This window comes from Babylonia areolata, chromosome 2 (assembly GCF_041734735.1).
Source record: "Babylonia areolata isolate BAREFJ2019XMU chromosome 2, ASM4173473v1, whole genome shotgun sequence".
Classification (NCBI taxonomy): Eukaryota; Metazoa; Mollusca; class Gastropoda; order Neogastropoda; family Buccinidae; genus Babylonia; species Babylonia areolata.
Genome location: NC_134877.1, coordinates 27,437,726 through 27,456,920, shown reverse-complemented (window position 1 = coordinate 27,456,920; position 19,195 = coordinate 27,437,726). Strand labels below are relative to the sequence as shown.

General features: G+C 40.0%; 1 protein-coding gene across 1 annotated transcript; it reads left to right on the top strand.

The window, feature by feature from the left end:
* Positions 1 to 161: 161 nt before the first annotated feature.
* LOC143299966 (F-box/WD repeat-containing protein 1A-like) lies at positions 162 to 15,207 on the top strand. The gene is made up of 12 exons (XM_076613523.1): positions 162 to 300; positions 1,424 to 1,649; positions 2,615 to 2,801; positions 4,038 to 4,131; positions 6,349 to 6,486; positions 7,048 to 7,166; positions 7,663 to 7,768; positions 8,878 to 9,021; positions 10,787 to 10,905; positions 11,542 to 11,652; positions 13,380 to 13,458; positions 14,279 to 15,207. The coding sequence occupies exons 1-12, from the start codon at positions 232 to 234 to the stop codon at positions 14,432 to 14,434; spliced, it is 1,548 nt and encodes a 515-aa protein (XP_076469638.1). The 5' UTR covers positions 162 to 231; the 3' UTR covers positions 14,435 to 15,207.
* The last annotated feature ends 3,988 nt before the right edge of the window (positions 15,208 to 19,195 follow it).

Below are 19,195 nucleotides of genomic sequence, written 5' to 3'. Positions count from 1 at the left end.
GTTTCATGGTTACGATTATGAATACTGTATAAATTCTGTAATTCATAATGGAAAAATTATGATGATAATATATTCATGTAATGAACATGTGATCTTCAAAATATGATTTCGTTTGACGTGATTTGAACGTGACGTCATAAATCTGCTGTTCCCCTGAAAAAGGGAACAACTCTTCAGGCTGGACACTGCGACAGGGTTTCTGTAAACTGTCCTTCTTTGAGAAGGTATTAGATGATGTCCGAAACAGAGACATTTATGGAAACTTGCAGTTTACCGGATGACCGAATAGACGACCGAAAGGTATGTACTTGTTTGAGTTGTCGGAAAAACAACGGACAAAAAATTACAAACAATTTCCTGATTGTGACTGTGAGTCAGATCATGATGAACATAAAGTTCAAACTAAAACTAGACTATGGCGGTGAGCTTAAGAGAGCCACTAAATTTATATCTAAGATTACTTATGAAGTGAAAAGCATAACCCACCATAGATAGAACGGTAGATGGAATGAAATATATATCATTTATTTTATTTTCGCATACAACGATTTTTTTTCCTGTTTCACTGATCGTACAAAAGTTCAATAACCGAACAGTCAAAATACAACTCGATGTATTTTGATTAGTTGTCTGCATATTAGATATTACAATAGGATGACTTTTCAAAGTTACTGATCTAGTGTTGAATGTTGTTCACCCTCCACCCCCTCTTTTTTCAAAAAAAAATTTTTTTTACCCCCACTGGTAAGCAGTCTAGAACAGTAGAAGGCCAGGACTGTGCAGGTCAGTATTCCAGGGGACCACAAGAGTAGCTGGATTGGTTAGCTGGAGATGGAACATGCCAGTTTACCAGTGCTCACCACCCCTATTATTAGTATGAACCTACAGCACATCCCTTGGCAGCCCAGTTAAATTACGCCCAACAGTAACCTCTCACAAAACAACGGTTTCATCAACATACCAATGTTGGCTGTCATGTGGAAGAAGAAGTTGACTGTCGATGTCACACTGAAATAGTGTTACATAATGTACTAACATACATTGTGATTTTGTATGGACAGGTTATGTATTCCTCAGTTAAAGTCACTTCAATATACATGTACATTTTAACTTCGAAATTGATTGCCCTGCGGTGCTGATGGTTCGAAGAGAAAGACCCATCAATTCATATTTTTTAATGATTATATTTTCCACATTTAGATAAGCATTAATTGTTTAACTTCAAGTTTATCAATTTTAACCTAAGTGAAATTGAGCTTATCTTTGAATGGAGTGGTGGTTGTCATATGAACTAATGAAGACTGACTCTTTTACATGATACGGAGATATCTGGTATAACTTTCAAAATGTTTACTTCAGTTCTTTTTTTTCTTTTTTTAAAATATAGATTGTATATATATATATATATATATATATGTTTCAGATGGACCCAACAACTGTGGTAAAGTCTCTCTCTGACCCTGTTGAAGAAACGGAAGAGTTTTTGAAAGAAAGTGAAGGGTGTGTCAAGTTCTTTGAGAAGTGGAATGAAGTGGAGCAAGTGAACTTTGTGGAGAGTTTACTTTCTCGCATGTGCCATTACCAGCATGGACAAGTCAATACCTTTCTCAAACCTATGTTACAGCGAGATTTCATTTCTGCGTTGCCAGGTTGGTATTTTGATAAAAAATCTGACCAGAAAAATTGAGATTTATGTTGCTGCACCACAAACACTTGATTTCTTCTTTTCAATTTCTTGTACTTCTGCATCTCTGCAGGTCCATTCATTGTTGTTGTTCATTTATTTACCATTGTATTAAAGACTTATTTATTCTGTATGCTTTATACTTTACAGACATTTCTATGAGATTATTTATATTTCAGCTTCCAGCATAATTTACTCTTAATTATACGATGGGATTTGAAACTGGAGGATTACACATCCCTTATGGCAATAAAGGCATGGAAGATATGGGATAAGGTTTATATGAAATACTGTTTTAGTGCTTGTCATTTGTACTTAAAGTACAACAGTAAAAGCAAATCCATTTCCAGTCAAGCAAAAATTTGGTACACTGACCAGTCATGGCATCTTTCTTGATTTCTATCAAGTTTAGAATTGGAGTACTTCCAATTCCTTTATTCAGAAATACACTCTTGCCCTTTCTCCCAACTTGGACTGGGAAAATCAAACAGAGCGTCTGTTCATCCGGATGATACAAGAAAGCGAGATCCCTCTGTTTTCAGCACACACTTGGTACAATGAAAAGGAAACTCAAGGCAACAAAAGGAATGTCCTCTGGCAAAATTCTGTAGAACTAGAAGTCGAATCTGATAGGTACACACATAATATATAGTTTCACTGCCCAGCAGATGTGATGTATCATAGATTTGTGACTTTGGCGGAATGCAGTTACACCTCCTTGAGAAACTACAACTCAGGAATAGCTTGTAAAGATTTTAAAGCGGTTGCATTTTCCAGTGATCTCAAGTCTTATTCAGGTGTTCACACACACAAACACATATGTTCATACATATTACATGTGCAAGCATGAGTCAGATTTTTTTTTTAAAAAGGTGTTTCTATGACTGTGACTAGAAAATGTTTCTAATGCAAAATACTGTTTGCCTGCAGCCAAGGGACTGGATCACGTAGCAGAGACAATCCTTGCCTACCTGGATGCCAGGTCCCTTTGTGCAGCAGAGCTGGTGTGCAAGGAATGGTACAGGGTCATCTCAGAGGGCAACTTGTGGAAGAAACTCATTGAGAGGAAAGTTCTCACCGACAGCCAGTGGAAAGGCCTCTCAGAGAGACATAATTGGTTAGATATGTTGCTTTGTTTCTTATTTTGTATGATAAGAGCATTGTGAGCACTTGATATTTATAATTTTGTTGAAGACCACTAACTGAAATGTTCACTTACAGTTTATACACTATAGATATAATACTGTTATTGCAATGTTCAGGCATGTCTAAATACCATGGTTCTGTAAATTCCAGTTCCTTAACCCCTAGGTTGCTTTGCTGACGAGATAACTTGTTGGCTCAGGCGTTTATGTTTCGCTACCATTGTGACGAGATAGGTCGTGACTGAAATATTCAGACTTTTCGATCTGTCAAATCTGTTACTTTGAGTTTCGCAGAATAAGCTCTATTCACACTTCCTGTCTTGGGATGCAACAAAAAAAAAACAACCCTTGTCTGTTCCCTGGTCTAATCTAGGCTTGACTACTGTAATTCTTTGCTGCTGGATGCCCCGACTACTTGTTATCCAGACTTCAGAGAGTCCAGAACCATGCTGCATGGCTAATCTTCCATTCTCCCAAATCTGCTCATGTCACTCCTGTCCTTCATTCCCTCCACTGGTTACCTGTTGTGAAAAGAAAAGATTACAAAGTCCCTCTCCTGTGCTAAAAATTTATGAATGGCATGGCTCCTCCTTACATTTCTAAGCTCCTGCATCACTACTCTCCATCTCGACAGCTCCGGTCATCAGGTGATGACCATCTCTCAAAAAGTTGAAATAGAATTCCCTCCTACAGAACCAGATCAGGTGGAAAACACACTTGGAAATTTGGACAAGCAGAGCAAACCAATAGGCCTAGTTTGCATCAGTTTGACATGGTAAGTATATGTAACACCAAACATGGAGTATAATACAAACTCCTCCTTTCTCTTTCCAGGCTTGTTCCAGATGGAACACATCTCCCGTTTCCTTTCTGTTTCTTGCCCTTTCAAAACCTCTTTGAAAATTCAATTATATCCAGCCATTCTGATCAGTAAATAACCTCTAGTCTTCACTGTTATGTTTCATTTTTATTGTAATTATTTTGTTTTAATCTTTACTTCCGTTACTCATTTATTGTTACTGTTTTTAAATGTGCACATGTTCATATACCTTGAGCCAATGTTCAGTGACATTTAAGATGTTGGTCTGTACATGTGTGTGAACTGTGTAGAAAAAATAATAAATTATATATTTCTTAATTCTGCTGATTAAGAATTTGATACATTGTACAGTTTTAACAGGATTTTTTTTTTTTTTTTTTCATTGCAGGCACCAGCATTTATTTAGACAGAGACATGGAGAGACGCCAAAAGATCACAAATTCTACAGAGACCTCTACCCACGCATCATACGTGATATTGAGGTGAGAACAAAGTGTAAACTTCATCAACATTAACACAAAGCACAAGAATTCACTGAATATAGTTAATTTCTTGCAATTCAATTCAAGCATGTATGTCTGTCCATAGCTGTAATGGTTGTGGTGAAGCAAGAGGGCTATGGTGTTAACTCTCTCCGGACGAAGGAATGCATGAGCATTCCTACATAAAATGTATTCGGTTTCAGATGACGGAATGGAATAGCATTTTCAAGAAATAAAAATCTATCACGCGCTGTACACGTGATTTTGTGATTAGCCAAGCAGAGTGCGCTGTTCTGGGTCACTCCACAATCGAATGGTATGATTGGTCAGCCTGCCATGTGTGGCCCGTCTCGCACACACGCTGACAAAGTCACTGACCGGTCGTCTACTCACGTGCCAGCCTGTTAGCAAAGCAGGCTCTTCTCAAAATGTTGTGAAGCGAACAAGGGAGCGACGGCAACGTTTTAGGGTTGCTGAAGTACTTGAAATGCTACAAACTGAAGGGTCGGACATTGAAGAGGTGGATGATGACGAAGAAGAAAGCGAATTTAATGCAGAAAGCGAGCATGGGTATGGTGATTCGGGGTGAAAAATTGGCAGTATTTTCTACATATGGCAAAACTGTTAAAATAAGATGAGAAATTTGATTTTTTTTTTTTTTTTATATATATATGAAATAGCTCAACACGTAATAAACCAGTTCTGAAAGTTTCATTTTCTTACTCTGTATTTTGTATTTTTTGTAATTTTTTTCCAAACCCTTACAAATGGGCCGTCTGTGGGTTAACCTATTCAACCCTTGGAAGTTAACAGCCTCTGCAGCCTTCCCTGCCTGCCTGGCTGGTTTTGACTTATCTGCAGGAACGGACAGGACTTGCTTGATCTGTTATATCTCAAAAAAACGTTCAGCTGGTTTTCACCACCACCATCATCAAATAAACTATTGATGATTCTGGTGCACCCTCTCTGTCGGGGTCATGATCACTGCCAGAGTCTTTAAATATCCAGAACTGGCTTCGAAGTTAGCTTCTGACGTTTGGTCATGTTGATGCAATGCATTGCAGATTTGTAAAACTGTTCAAAGGCACCCAAACAATGCTCGGGTGCAGCGTTCAATGATTCAAATGAAATTTAACATAATTTATGAATAGTTTTAATATTATTGTGCTAACTGAAATATTTTACCATGATTATTGTTTTAATATTTTCTGTGAAATAATTTTCTTCATGTTCCAGTCTATGTAATCCCTTTGTCTCATTTATTTGTAATTCTACATGTAATAGTGTGTATGTGGTAAACTTCATGTTAGCATTTTCTCAGCCACCCCGGATATTAGAGAAACTTGGGAGGGTGATAGGTATTGATGCGACCTTTCCTGTCATCCACCTTGTAAAGTGGTTGCTGTTCAAAATTGGTCTAAAAAGTAATGGTCCCTCCCCTCCCTCTCTGTCCATAGTTTCTCTAGCCTTCTTTATCATTTTATGCTTGTATTTGTAAGTTTTGTCTGTCATCCTTTTGGTTTAGAATTAAGCAAGTGTGAAAACCACAAGCAAGAGTGTTTTGTCTGTGCACAAGATAAAGCATGATATAGATCATACATGCAGGGGTTGTTACATTTTTCCCCCTTGTGGAGCGAAAAACATGAACTGAACTGAAAATATAGGTCACATATCAAATATCAAGATACACCATTACACACAAATTTATAGGCACAAAAGAGCATAGGTATTGCAAAGTAGCATCCACGATTCCTGATCTTGGTACAGTAATTGATTATGGCCTGATTAAGCTGAATCAGAAAGTAGGAATCAAAGGTCAAGGTCACCTGATGATGTCATTCATAATACATCCTGTCATGAAGTGATGGTCCTGCTTTGCAATTTTTTTTCTTTTTTTTTTTTTTTTTCCACTTGCTATGTTTAACATGTCAAACATCACACGCAAGTCTTGAAGGTAAAAGGCTTTCCCTCTCTTGTCCCAGGTTTCTTTTTCTCTTTTTTTAATCCTATGGTTTGGTTGATAGTAGATGACGGAATATGTGTTCACTTTTGATTTTTTCTCAGCATTGTCTTTTTTCGACATCTGTTTTAACTATCTGTAGACACGGATAAGATTATTATGTAAAGGAAATTATGTTGGAAAGTACACATTTAGTATTCGTGAAAGAAATGAAGCTGGATGTGCGAGTGTTTTTCACTTTGTTCACTTTGTTTCAGCGGTTAGAAAACAACTGGAGGACAGGTAGTCACACACTGCAGCGAATCCATTGCCGCAGTGAAACCAGCAAAGGGGTCTACTGCCTGGAGTATGATGAAAACAAGATCATCAGTGGCCTTAGAGATAACACCATCAAGGTAGAAGTGTCTACGAAGTAGGGGGAAAACAGTTGAATTTTAGTCATCTTTTTTTTTTCTTCTTGTTTTTAGTGTGTGTTTGTGTGCAGATAAGGCTCCATTACCATCTTAAGTAACCAAATATAATATTTCCTTTATATATAATACAAAGAAGAAAAAAAAAATGGCGAAAATGGCTTTAATGGGAATTGCAGAGATCTTAAGTGGAAGGCAATGTTTTCATCTTGTGCTGCATGATGTAAGTGCTGCTCCAAAGGTATTGGGTAGGATGTCTAATTCTTCATCTCATTTTATCATCCCAATAATCCTATTTTGCTAGTCAAACATTTTTTGTTATTGATGGACAGCAAACTCAGGATACAGTTAACATCCTTAAGATAGACACAGCATCGGATGTGAGTCCAGTATTCATTTCTTTAGGAGTGCTTCTGAAGAAGAAAAAAAGTAGAACTTTTTTGATAATTGTGTATGATTTGATAATCTGAACGTTGTCAGGTACACTTGTGTTAAGAAAGAGAAAGAGGGATGCAAAACTACTGCAGTGTGTTTGTATTTTTTCAGGTGTGGGACCGAAACACACTGGAGTGTGTCAAAGTGTTGACAGGCCACACGGGCTCTGTTCTGTGCCTCCAGTATGACGACAACATCATCATTTCAGGCTCCAGTGACTCCACTGTCAGGTCAGAAAGGAGTCAATGTCTTCCACAAAATTTGGGCATGTCATTTCAACTTCCTAGTTGTATTGCTCCCATTTCTTTTCTTGGTCTTTCAAATTGGAATCATTATTTTTAGGTGTCAGTGATATGGACAGTAATACTACAGACACACAACGCCTTGCACCATGGCCATACGTTTGCCTGACTAGGCCATAATAGTGGGATTTTATTTTAATGAATGATTGATCCTAAAAATGAAAAATAATTAAAAAAAGGGTGTGTCTGGCTTATTTATATAAATTAAGTTTTAAAGTTTATTTTTATGATTTTGTTTTTCATGATGAAAGTTTTATCTTGAGAGAACAGAGCACAGAGCCTCAAAATGAAATCAACTGATGAATCTCAGTCCTCCTTTATGCACAAGACTGAGGATGTTAACACATTACAACGTCATTAGATTGTTGTGTCATGGCTGATGACTTACGATTTGAGTGAGTGATGGCCAGTGACTGTGCTGCAGGGTGTGGGACGTGAAGTCGGGCGAAATGATGAACACTCTGATCCACCACTGTGAAGCTGTGCTCCATCTACGCTTCTGTGATGGCATCATGGTCACCTGCTCCAAGGTGGGTCCATCTGTGTGCACACACACATGCACACACGCACGTACACACGTGTGCACACACACACACACACACACACACACACAGATTATAATGATAGTTTTCTAAGTTTTACTCAGAATAACACAATTCTGCTGATTGTCCATGTCATAATAAAATAAACGTTTATTGACCCGTTTAATCATTTTCCTGTAGATGATAATGAACGCATTCGGATTCATCTCGATAAACAAAGTGCATCTGTCTGAGATAACTTGTTTACCTATTCTTCATATGGATTCCTCCTGTTTGCGTTTGGGATAAATGTCCATTCACTTCTGGCTTGTATGCAGTTGCTTATGCATTTTTTGTTTGTTTGGTGTGTGTGTTTTTGTTTTTGTGAGCACAATGCCAGATGTATCATGTTTTTATCAGTTGTATAAAATATATAGCATTTTTATGTTTCCCCATTTGGTGACCTGATGTAAGCATGTCTTGCTTTGTCGTTTTGTCTTGTCTTGTATTACTCTTTTTTCATAACAGATTTCTCTGTGTGAAATACGGGCGGCTTTCGCCAGGTAGATCATATTACCACTTTGCAGTGCTGTCCATCACTTGCATTTTTTCCATCAAAAAGTGTGTTTAATTACACATACTATTTCCATCTAAAAGTGTGTTTGTTTTACTATTAAAGTAGGTTTTTTTCTGCAGAATTGTGCCTGGAGTCTAGGTTGGAATCCCTGTCTCACCCATTCTCCCAGATTTGACTGGAAAATCAAACTGAACATCTAGTCATTCAGATGAGTCGATAAACCGAGCTCCTTTATGCAGCATGCACTTGGCACACGAAAAAGAACCCTTGGCAACATCAGTGTTGTCCTCTGACAAAATTCTGTCAAAGAAATCAACTCCGTTAGGTACACAAAAATATATGCATGCACTCAAGACCTGACTAAAGTGCTTTGGGTTATGGTGCTGGTCCAGCATCTGCTTTGCAGTTATGGTACAATGAATGTGGATTTGTTCAAACGCAGTGCAGCCTCTTTAGAAACTGAAATTTGTGCAGCAGGTGTGGAAGATAAAAGAAAGAGTGGCCATGGCTGACCAAGCGGTTAAACATGTTTGTTGTGCAGGATCGGTCCATCGCAGTGTGGGACATGCAGTCGCCAACAGAGATCAACCTGCGGCGAGTGCTGGTCGGTCATCGCGCTGCCGTCAATGTGGTGGACTTTGATGAGAAATACATCGTGTCTGCATCCGGCGACAGAACAATTAAGGTTCCGTATTGCAGCAAGTTTCCTTTAAAAAGACCAAAAAAGCAATCAGAAAAAGTAGTATGTAGATGGAGTTTATCCTTTGATTTAATTACACATAATACTTAACCGTGACCCACTAGTGCAGACTCCGGCAGGGGTCTGACATTCCTGTCCTGTGCAAACTACTATTTTCCTATGTGGAGAAAACGAAAGTAGCTACGGCCGATAACCTCCCGGAAGTAGGTAACCTCTCCTTTGCCCCCCTGACTAGCGCCCTCTTTTTTCCGGCAGCCATCTCGATTCCTGTTCCTGTGCTGTTCATATGGCTAATTTTTTTCCTGTTTTCTTGATTTCACCTCTGATAGTTGAATGCCGTTTTTCTATTTTCCTTTTTTTTTTTTTCTTTTTTTTTTTTTAACCATTTTTTTTAGGATTCAGACAATTTACTAAGAATATTGGTAGAATATATAGAGGAGTTGTGAGGGGGTGGGGGTGTTTATTTTCAATTACAGTTTTAGTATCAACATTAAATTTATTTCTGTTGAGTGTTTGAAGAGAACTACTTCATTTGTCATCTCAGAATATCAGTGCCATGTATTGATTATTATTAATTTTTCCAGTGCAATACTTTGTTGAATAATTTTGTTTTGTTGTAAAAAAAAAATGGTTCCAAAGCTATATTATTGGTGATGCCATTTTGAATAGTGGAGCATTGGACTTCAGTCCTGCGAATCCAGTCTGTTACCTGGTGGGTTAAGGTTGGAGATTTTTCCAGTCTCTCAGGTCACCTTATCTGCCTTGTCCTCCCATGCGTGAAACCAAGCAAGTGCTCTACCCCCCACCCCCCACACCCCCTGAATGGAAGTATTGCTGCTTAAGTGACGGTAAAATCAGGTCCAGTTGTGAAGAGAGTGAAGATGGGTGTTGAAGCTCAGGATGACAAACTGCAACACAGAATGAAGATCAGAACTCTATTAATTCATTTGTGGGAGGGAAGGATTGATCAGCTTCATTTTACAGAATGATTAATGATTAGTAGTTCCAGTGCCTCTCATTATTATTTGCTCTACCTGGTTAGATTTCAGCCATGATGTCAATACTTGGATAATATTTGGATCTAATTTGTTAAAAAGTAAAAATACAATTGCAGTACTTGTGCTTACTTTTTGTCCACCCTTGCTCTTTCCATGTGCAGAGACAGGCGTGCTTGAAAGCACAAGCATACTGCAGACATCTATATGCACCATCACAACCACACACACATACATCAGTATTGATAACTAGACGGTGATCTGTTTCAGAATTGTTGAGCGTAAATGTGTATTGACTGTTCATGCAGTTCGACAGTTTGCAACAAGAGGATATGTTGTTACAAATGCAAGTCCCTTGGTTTTCGAACTTTACAGACCTTGGTTTTGGAAACTCTACCACAAAATAGCACTTTCCCACAATTGAATCTTTCAAATCTAATTTTAAAACCTGTTTGTGCCAACAATATTTTGAACTGTAGGACCTCCCCCACCCCCACCCCCACCCAGACTGGCTTTATGCTTGTGTGAGGAGGTTAGGGGTGAGGTACAAGAGGTGTGTGAGTTGTGAGTGATGCCTCACTGTTTTTCAAAATGATAGTTTTAGTGAGTTTGTACCTTAGCATTTAACATATTCCTGTGTCTTAATCGCACCACGTGCATTGTTAAATGGGCCTACAGCCTCAGGTTAAGCACTAGCTGTTTAATGCAAATTGTTATTTTGTTTGATGGTGTCATACTGTCCCTGTCTGCTGCAGGTATGGAACACCTCTACCTGCGAGTTTGTGCGGACTCTGAACGGTCATAAGCGAGGCATTGCTTGCCTGCAGTACCGAGATCGCCTGGTGGTCAGTGGCAGTTCAGACAACACTATCAGGTAAAGCCATGAACAAAAGACTTTGGTCGGTCATCAAATGATGTTTCATTTATTATGTATTAAAACTCTGTCTGCTCAAAGTTGTATAACAAGGGATTTGGGTCTGTTGTCAAAAGATGTTTAATTTTTTCTGTATTTTGTATGCTCAAAGCTGTTATCAGTTTGTTTAGAGTCAAAGAATCCACACATAATTTCTATTTACAGTGGAACATTGTTTGTTATAGTCTGTTGTTTAATACTGTATGCTCAAAGTTTTTTCACATTTTTGTTTGTTTTTTTGGGGGGGATCCAAGAATCTGTATGTGCATGAAGTAGAGCTAAAATTCCAGAAGAAAAACACATGTAAGCTTTAGACCAGGCACTGATCGGGACTTCACCTGATTGTACCATTGTTGATTTGTTTGCTTTTGTGCTAGTTTCAGTGAAACACTTAGTGTGAGAAAGGACAACTGGTTTTCCTGCCTGGGTCTGATTAACACATAAGTGAAGTATAAGCTAAACACTGTCAGCAAGTTGAGACATTTGACATGCTGTACTTTCAAATTGAGGCTGTGTTGTGGAGTGTGAAACTTGTGATAAGGAAAGGTGCCAAAGATTCTGTAAGGTAAACCTTTTTCCCTTTCTCTGTTGCATCAGGCTGTGGGACATCGAGTGTGGAGCCTGTCTGAGAGTGTTGGAAGGCCATGAGGAATTGGTTCGCTGCATTCGCTTTGACAGCAAACGCATTGTCAGTGGTGCTTATGATGGGTAAGCCTCTTCTTCACTGATGTTGTTTTAGAGACCGTGACAAAAGTTTGGTGTTTTTCCTCATCAGAATGACATACTTGTCAACATTATACTTCAGAACTGAATGATTGGTATCTATTTTGGAGCGTTAAGCTCTGTCTCCCAGCATATTTTGTCAGATGTAAATCAGACCATGCTTATTCTAACTAGTTATTCATCAGAAATTGATTGAATTCTGCTAGTTAGTTACGTATGTTTTGCTTGTGAAGGTTACAGATTTTTGTCTTTTTCATTGGACACGACAAAACATTCAAATTCTCAGCATTTGAAACCTTTAATCATAGATTCTTCTGCAGAAGTGACAGTAAGTGACAGATTTTTAGTTTTCAGAGGGGAAGCTTTCTATTTGATAAAAAAAAAAAAAGAAGAAAGGGTAACACATAATGTGATGTTAAGATACCAGTGGGCTGTGATGCTGAAGAGTGTGTGATGTGTTTGTGTGCAGCAAAATCAAACTGTGGTATAGTCATGCTGAAGAGTGTGTGATGTTTGTGTGCAGCAAAATCAAAGTGTGGTATAGTCATGCTGAAGAGTGTGTGATGTGTTTGTGTGCAGCAAAATCAAAGTGTGGGATAGTCATGCTGAGGAGTCAGTGTGTACCGTAAAGTTCGGTCTATTGAGCGCACTGGTATATAAGCCGCACCCACTAAATTTTGGAAAAAATTTAACTTTATACATACATAAGTCGCACCGGCTTATAAGCCGCACTTATTTCCGGTACCAGAACACATGCTGATACTACAGAAAAGCTGTCGATACTGTAGGTTATGAAATAAACAAAGCGGGAAACAACACAAAGAAAAGCAAGCAAAAATACTGCTAGTGCCACAAAAAAATAGATAAACACAACGAAAATAAGATCCATGATTTGGGGATAGTCACATTTATTCAACGTCCTGCTCACTGAATCCACTAAAATCTTCGTCTTCAGTGTCCGAGTTGAAGAGAACCAGCACAGCTTCCTCCGCCATCTTGTCACTGACTTCAGCCTCACTTTCACTTCATGAAGGTGGAGGTCGCTGCTGGTTCGTCGCTTGCACTGTCGTCTGCTAGGTCGATCGCCTTCAATTTGAAGGCTGCATCATAGGCATAATGTCGTGTTTTCGGCATGATGAGGGTGTACGCTTGAGCAGAGTAGAACTGAATGCTAATCTGAAAGCTTTAATATGTGCGGATTTGATTTATAAAACGTGAACAGTTAGCACACTATCCTGAAGCTCATCCAAAAATTCATGGACAGAAATCATGATTTTGGTGAGTTGAAGGGCAGCTAAGAATAGACGAGAACGTGACACTCCCGGGATCGTTAAAATCCGCAAATAAGCCGCATCATTGTGTAAGCTGCAGAGGTTGAAGCTGGGGTAAAAAGTCGCGGCTTATAGACCGAACTTTACGGAAATGTGTGTGTGCAGCGAGATCAAAGTGTGGAATAGTCATGCTCAAGAGTAAGTGTGTAATATGTGTGTGTGCAGCAAAATCAAATTGTGGGATAGTCTTGCTGAAGTGTCAGTGTGTAATGTGTGTGTGTGCAGCGAAATCAAAGTGTGGGATAGTCATGCTGAAGTGTGTGTTGTATGTGCAGCAAAATCAAAGTGTTATATAGTCATGCTGAAGAGTCAGTGTGTAATGTGTGTGCAGCGAAATCAGTGTTGTATAGTCATGCTGAAGTTTGTGTGTTGTGTGTGCAGCAAAATCAAAGTGTGGGATCTGCAGGCAGCCCTGGATCCGCGTGCTCCAGCCGGCACCCTCTGCCTTCGCACACTGGTGGTAAGGACCATGCTCAGTGAGAAGAGCTGTCTCAGGTTCAGTTCAGAGATGTCAAAGTGTCTGGACTTATCCATTCACACTACACCACATCTGCTGACAGTCCCGTGAAGATGGTGTGATTCTTGTGCCAGGCTGTACCATTATTTGAAGCCAGTCTTCGACGTGCACAGCCTCCTGTTGATAGAACTGTGAAGGGAAGAGAAGGGAATTTGGCAGAATCTGATCCGTGATTGGGGGGGAAAAGAATAGCTCTTGAGTACTGGGTCAGTCGGGCTGGAGTGTGAAGCAAGTTTTGGGATAGCCAGGTGCTGGGTGAGGCCTTCCCCTCCTCAGCTATATGTCAGCTGGAGCCATTTCTGTCAACTGGCATTTAACAGTCAAGTCAGAAGTGGTACATACCAGGGGAATCTTACTAATTAAAAAAAAGCATTGTGATGGCCAACTCTTGGTGTGGGCGCAGTATGATTTCTGCCCAGTGCTCTAACAGAGAGCTTTCTACAGTGGGTAGGTAGAGGAATTTTCTGTCCACACTCGGCAGATAGTACTGGTAGGCAGTTTGTCAGATTTCCAGTTGCAAGAGCTGGGTTATGTTACCTTCTTTTGCTGGCAACAAAAACAGGAAGTTGGTCCAACAGAATTACTATTGGGAAATGTTGGAAGCTGGTAAAAAGAATCAGTAGGGGATTTTTACATTGAAAATGTATGCTTTCATATGTGTGTTTGTGTGTGTTAAACGTTTTGAATAGCTTTCAACATTATTGAGAGAACATTTTTGCTTAGACAACTGTATCACAACAAATCTCTTTGTGATTGATTGCAGGAACACTCAGGAAGAGTCTTCCGACTGCAGTTTGATGAATTCCAGATTGTCAGCAGTTCACACGATGATACCATCCTGATTTGGGACTTTCTGAATGTGCCTTTACCAGAAGGTGCCAAATCATCTGGCAGAACATACACCTACGTATCCAAGTGACTGACTCTGGACAGTCCTCATGCTTTCTGTTTGAAGACACTGCAGCATTATGTTGGAAGGGGGTTTGGGGGGGATTCTTCCTGTACATGCTGCAGCCATTATGTTTGACAATGGCTGACCAAAGCCAAAGTTGATGTGTGCACGATGGATATTTGTGATGTGACTGGGCTTTGATGAAGCAGGGTTGGGCTGGAGGCAGTGTCTGAGTGCCTCACACTGTGTGGAAAAGCCAAGTGGTGGGTTTTCTTTGGGGGAGGGGTTGGCGGTGATAAGTTTGGGACAAGATTTGTGATACTGAACTCTGCGGTTTTTTGTGGGGTTTTTTTTTATGCTTTTGGTAAATGCAAGGAGAAATATTGACTGTTGCTGGCCCACCATAGAAGATCCTGGTTCCAGATTGCACAATGGAAGTCTGCTCCTGCAGAAAAGAAAGACTTTTTTTTTTTTTTTTAATCATCTGCCTTTTTTTCTTCTTTTTTTTTAAGGTAATTTGCTCAGATGGGAAGCTCCTGTAATGTATCTGTCTTTATGTGCACGAGTATGGGCAGGAGTTGGTGTTCACTCTCTCTTCACTCCCCTGAAGTATGGGCAGGGGTTGGTGTTGGCTCTGTCTTCACTCCCCTGAAGTATGGGCAGGGGTTGGTGTTGGCTCTGTCTTCACTCTCCTGAAGTATGGGCAGGGGTTGGTGTTGGCTCTGTCTTCACTCTCCTGAAGTATGGGCAGGGGTTGGTGTTGGCTCTGTCTTCACTCTCCTGAAGTATGGGCAGGGGTTGGTGTTGGCTCTGTCTTCACTCTCCTGAAGTATGGGCAGGGGTTGGTGTTGGCTCTGTCTTCACTCTCCTGAAGTATGGGCAGGGGTTGGTGTTGGCTCTCTCTTCACTCTCCTGAAGTATGGGCAGGGGTTGGTGTTGGCTCTGTCTTCACTCTCCTGAAGTATGGGCAGGGGTTGGTGTTGGCTCTCTCTTCACTCTCCTGAAGTATGGGCAGGGGTTGGTGTTGGCTCTGTCTTCACTCTCCTGAAGTATGGGCAGGGGTTGGTGTTGGCTCTGTCTTCACTCTCCTGAAGTATGGGCAGGGGTTGGTGTTGGCTCTCTCTTCACTCTCCTGAAGTATGGGCAGGGGTCGGTGTTGGCTCTCTCTTCACTCTCCTGAAGTATGGGCAGGGGTTGGTGTTCGCTCTGTCTTCACTCTCCTGAAGTATGGGCCTCCTGAAGTATGGGCAGGGGTCGGTGTTGGCTCTGTCTTCACTCTCCTGATGTATGGGCAGGGGGCGGTGTTCGCTCTATCTTCACTCTCCTGAAGTATGGGCAGGGGTCGGTGTTGGCTCTGTCTTCACTTTCCTGAAGTATGGGCAGGGGTCGGTGTTGGCTCTGTGTTCACTCTCCTGAAGTATGGGCAGGTGTCAGTGTTGGCTCTCTTCACTCTCCTGAAGTATGGGCAGGGGTCGGTGTTCACTCTCTCTTCATTCTCTTGATGTCTGCCAGTATGCACAGACTGTCAAGACATTGTATCACTTTTTGTCAACAAATTTCTCTATGGGAAATTCGGGCTGCTCTCCCCAAGTAGAGCACATTGCCCAGTGCAGTGTTGTGCCACCCTTTTTTTTGTTTTTGGTTTTTTGTTTTGTTTTGTTTGTCAAGTCACATTCCTCTTTTCCAAACTTCTGTAGCATTCTGTAAGTAAGTGGCATTTGAAATACATTGAAAGATGAAGACCTTGCAAATAAACGCTCATGCGAGCTGTGAAACATTCATGTACACTTTTTGGAATGAAAGTGTTTGTTAGGTTTATATGTCATGTTGAAGCTAGTAATCCAGTGGCAGTTTTGTGTAGCAGTTAATGAAGCCAATCTGTTTACATTAGTAATATGTAATAATTTTTTAAGGGGCCTTACCTGAACAGTTTGATATTTGAATAATGTCTGTAGTTCGCAAGAACATCTCTAATGTCCATATTTCACACACACACAAAATCTCTTTCACAAACAGAAACATGTTTATTAAAACTTTGCTTTGGTGACATTTGAAGTAGCACAATCATGAATGTCTTGATGCTGTCGTTTTCACATAAAATTATGATGACAAATCAGGGCTTATACAACATTCACTTCATGCTGTGTTTCCTAGTCTTTGGCCTTGAATTTCAGTGATTTACATTCCACAGCAGTCATTTTTTGATTGGTTGAAGTTGAGGCTTGCCCACATGTTTGACACAAGACAGAGGAATGGCATGCACACTAGTTTTTCCATCAACCCCCTTTCACAGTACAGTATTTATTGGTACTTTCTTTCAGTTAACGGTTGTGTGAAGTATTTTCCATGCTTTCGGAAGATTGTGTGAAGTATTTTCCATGCTTTTACTGTTTCACCTCCTCTACTCATGGGTGATGAGCAAATGATAAGAATATTCACTTACAGCTACTTCACAAATATACTCCAAATGCTTGTAAAAAAAATTCACTTTTTGGGGTGGGTGGGGAAGATTTTGCTGTACCTTTCATGATTCAATATGCAGAACAAGACTTCTCAAGCATCTTCAGTTTTCCCCAAAGACCATGAACTAATGTGATCAGTATATAAGCACATGTATGGTCTTGGTACATGAATGACTTAACATTTATAAGGATCACTAAGGGTAATGGAACCTTGTTGGTATTGTTCGATGTTTCTGTCACTGGCTTGTGTTTGTTTCTGTTTGTGCTGCTGTTAGTTGAAGGGGCCATGGCAGAATTGGTAAGGCATTGGACTTGTGATTCAGTGTTCACTATTGATCAGGGTTCAAGGCCCTGTTCTGCATGGTGGTGTGTCCCAGGGAAAGGCGCTTTGCTCTGATTTTCCTCACTCCACCCAGGTGTGAATGGGTCCCTGACTTTGGTGGGAGGAGAGGGTTGGGCCCCGCCTTCTTGTGCCGAGCCCTGGACACAGTGGATGTGAATTCACAGCCCTGAAGGGGCTTTTAACATGAACTTGTGCTTTTCACTGCTGTCATTGAAAAACAACCCCACATTACAGGAACACTTCTGGTTTCACTGATTTTAGAGCTATGCAGATTAAGTGGTCCGTTAAATTCCATTCTTTACCTCAAAGTCTTGCCATAAAAAAAAAAAGATGATCTGTAAGAAACTGAAATTTTCAAGAATTTCAGAAACATGCTATGTTCTTTTCTGATTGGATGTGATGACAATCATCATGGCCACCATGACTGATGGACACTTGGCAGTTCCAGCCAGTGCAAAGTTTAGTTTTCCCCTTTCTGTCCTTGTGAACGTGGTCACCATTCATCATATTTTTTTCTGGTTACATGGTTTTCCATGTGACAAGTATGGCTGTTCCAGAATGGAAGGCATTATTAAGTCAACTGGAAATATTTACTTCTGATAGTGATACAGTAAATTGTTCAGTGATTCGAGGCACCATTCTTGGCATCTGCATTGTCATGGAATGAGATTCTTTTTTTTAATTTTTTTTTTATTATTATTATTCCCAGAGAAAGAACTTTAGTTATGCAATTTTTTTTCTTCTTCAAGTTACCAGGTTTTGAGGCCTGCTTCAGCATAGTATGTGTCATTGGGAGAGGCATTTACTCTGATTTCACCTTACTCCAATGGGTACATGACTGTTTGGGGAAGAGAAAGATTTAATCGGCAGGAGAGGAGGATTGGGCCCTACCTTCTTATTCCAAGCCTTTGAGGTAGTGAATGTGAATTCACCCCCACTAGTTTTGCGGACAGGTTTTTGGTTTTCTGGGTGATTTTCTTCATTGGTTGAACTGTATTCTCCTCAAGGCTGTGTCTGTTGGTGCCACCATTTGATTGGGAGTGCCAGTTCTGCTTCTGAAGCCCTTCGTTTGATGACCAGTCCATTCTTTTTCTTTCAAGTCTTTCCAGTAATTTTCACAATTGTATTTAATGTACATATATTTATTAAGAACACACAAGTTTATGCCATGGCATAAGCTGTTGGGAGAGCCTCCACAAGAAAGTGTATCACATTTTATCATTAATTATTTAATGTGGTGTTACTGATTTTGATATGAATTGTAAAGAAGAGGGGAAAAAAAGATCGAGATGATGATGCTGACGAGTTGCAACTCTTGTCTGAAGATGTTGAGTATAAATAGCTACCCCACCATCTGGAAATTCAGTGCTAGAAATGCCTTCTTTTCTATTGCTCTTTTATTTCTGCCTTATTTCTTTCACTGTTGTCTGCTTTTTCTGCCTTCCCAGTCCATTCCTTTTTCTTTTTCTGAGCAGGCCTTGACACCTTTTACTCTTTTCCAATCTGTGATGTACTATCTGTGCAGTTTTGTTGTGGCAAATAGGTAGTGAAATTGTAAACAGTGGGATGGGCACTAGCTGTCCATTCGTGGTGTTATTTGCCTTGATGACCTTTTTATGTATTTTTTGTTTGTTTTGAAGTATTGTACTTTCCTTTTTTACGATTATCTGTAATCTGGGGATGATAAATTAAGCTGAAGGGCTGACATCCTCAGAACGGCCCCGTCTTATTTGCCATAAGGAGCTAAATGGTTAGGATAATGTGTCATGGACTGGGTTTTCTGGCTGTGTGTGTGTGTGCGTGTTTTAAAAAAACATTTATAGATGTGTCAGGTTTATGTTGACATGGATGAGCATTTGTATGGTTTGACAGTGTTGATATTATGGCCCTGTGCGGTTGGCTGGACTATAAGCAACAATGAATAAAAAATAAATGTTAAGTTTCAGCTATATTGACAATGAATTGAAACTGACATACGGCATT

Coding starts and splice junctions, on each gene's coding strand:
- LOC143299966 (XM_076613523.1), top strand. CDS start 232: ATGATGTCCGAAACAGAGACATTTATGGAAACTTGCAGTTTACCGGAT. Junction 1,650..2,614: donor TTTCATTTCTGCGTTGCCAG/GTTGGTATTTTG, acceptor GTTTGCCTGCAG/CCAAGGGACTGGATCACGTA. Junction 13,459..14,278: donor TCTGCCTTCGCACACTGGTG/GTAAGGACCATG, acceptor GATTGATTGCAG/GAACACTCAGGAAGAGTCTT.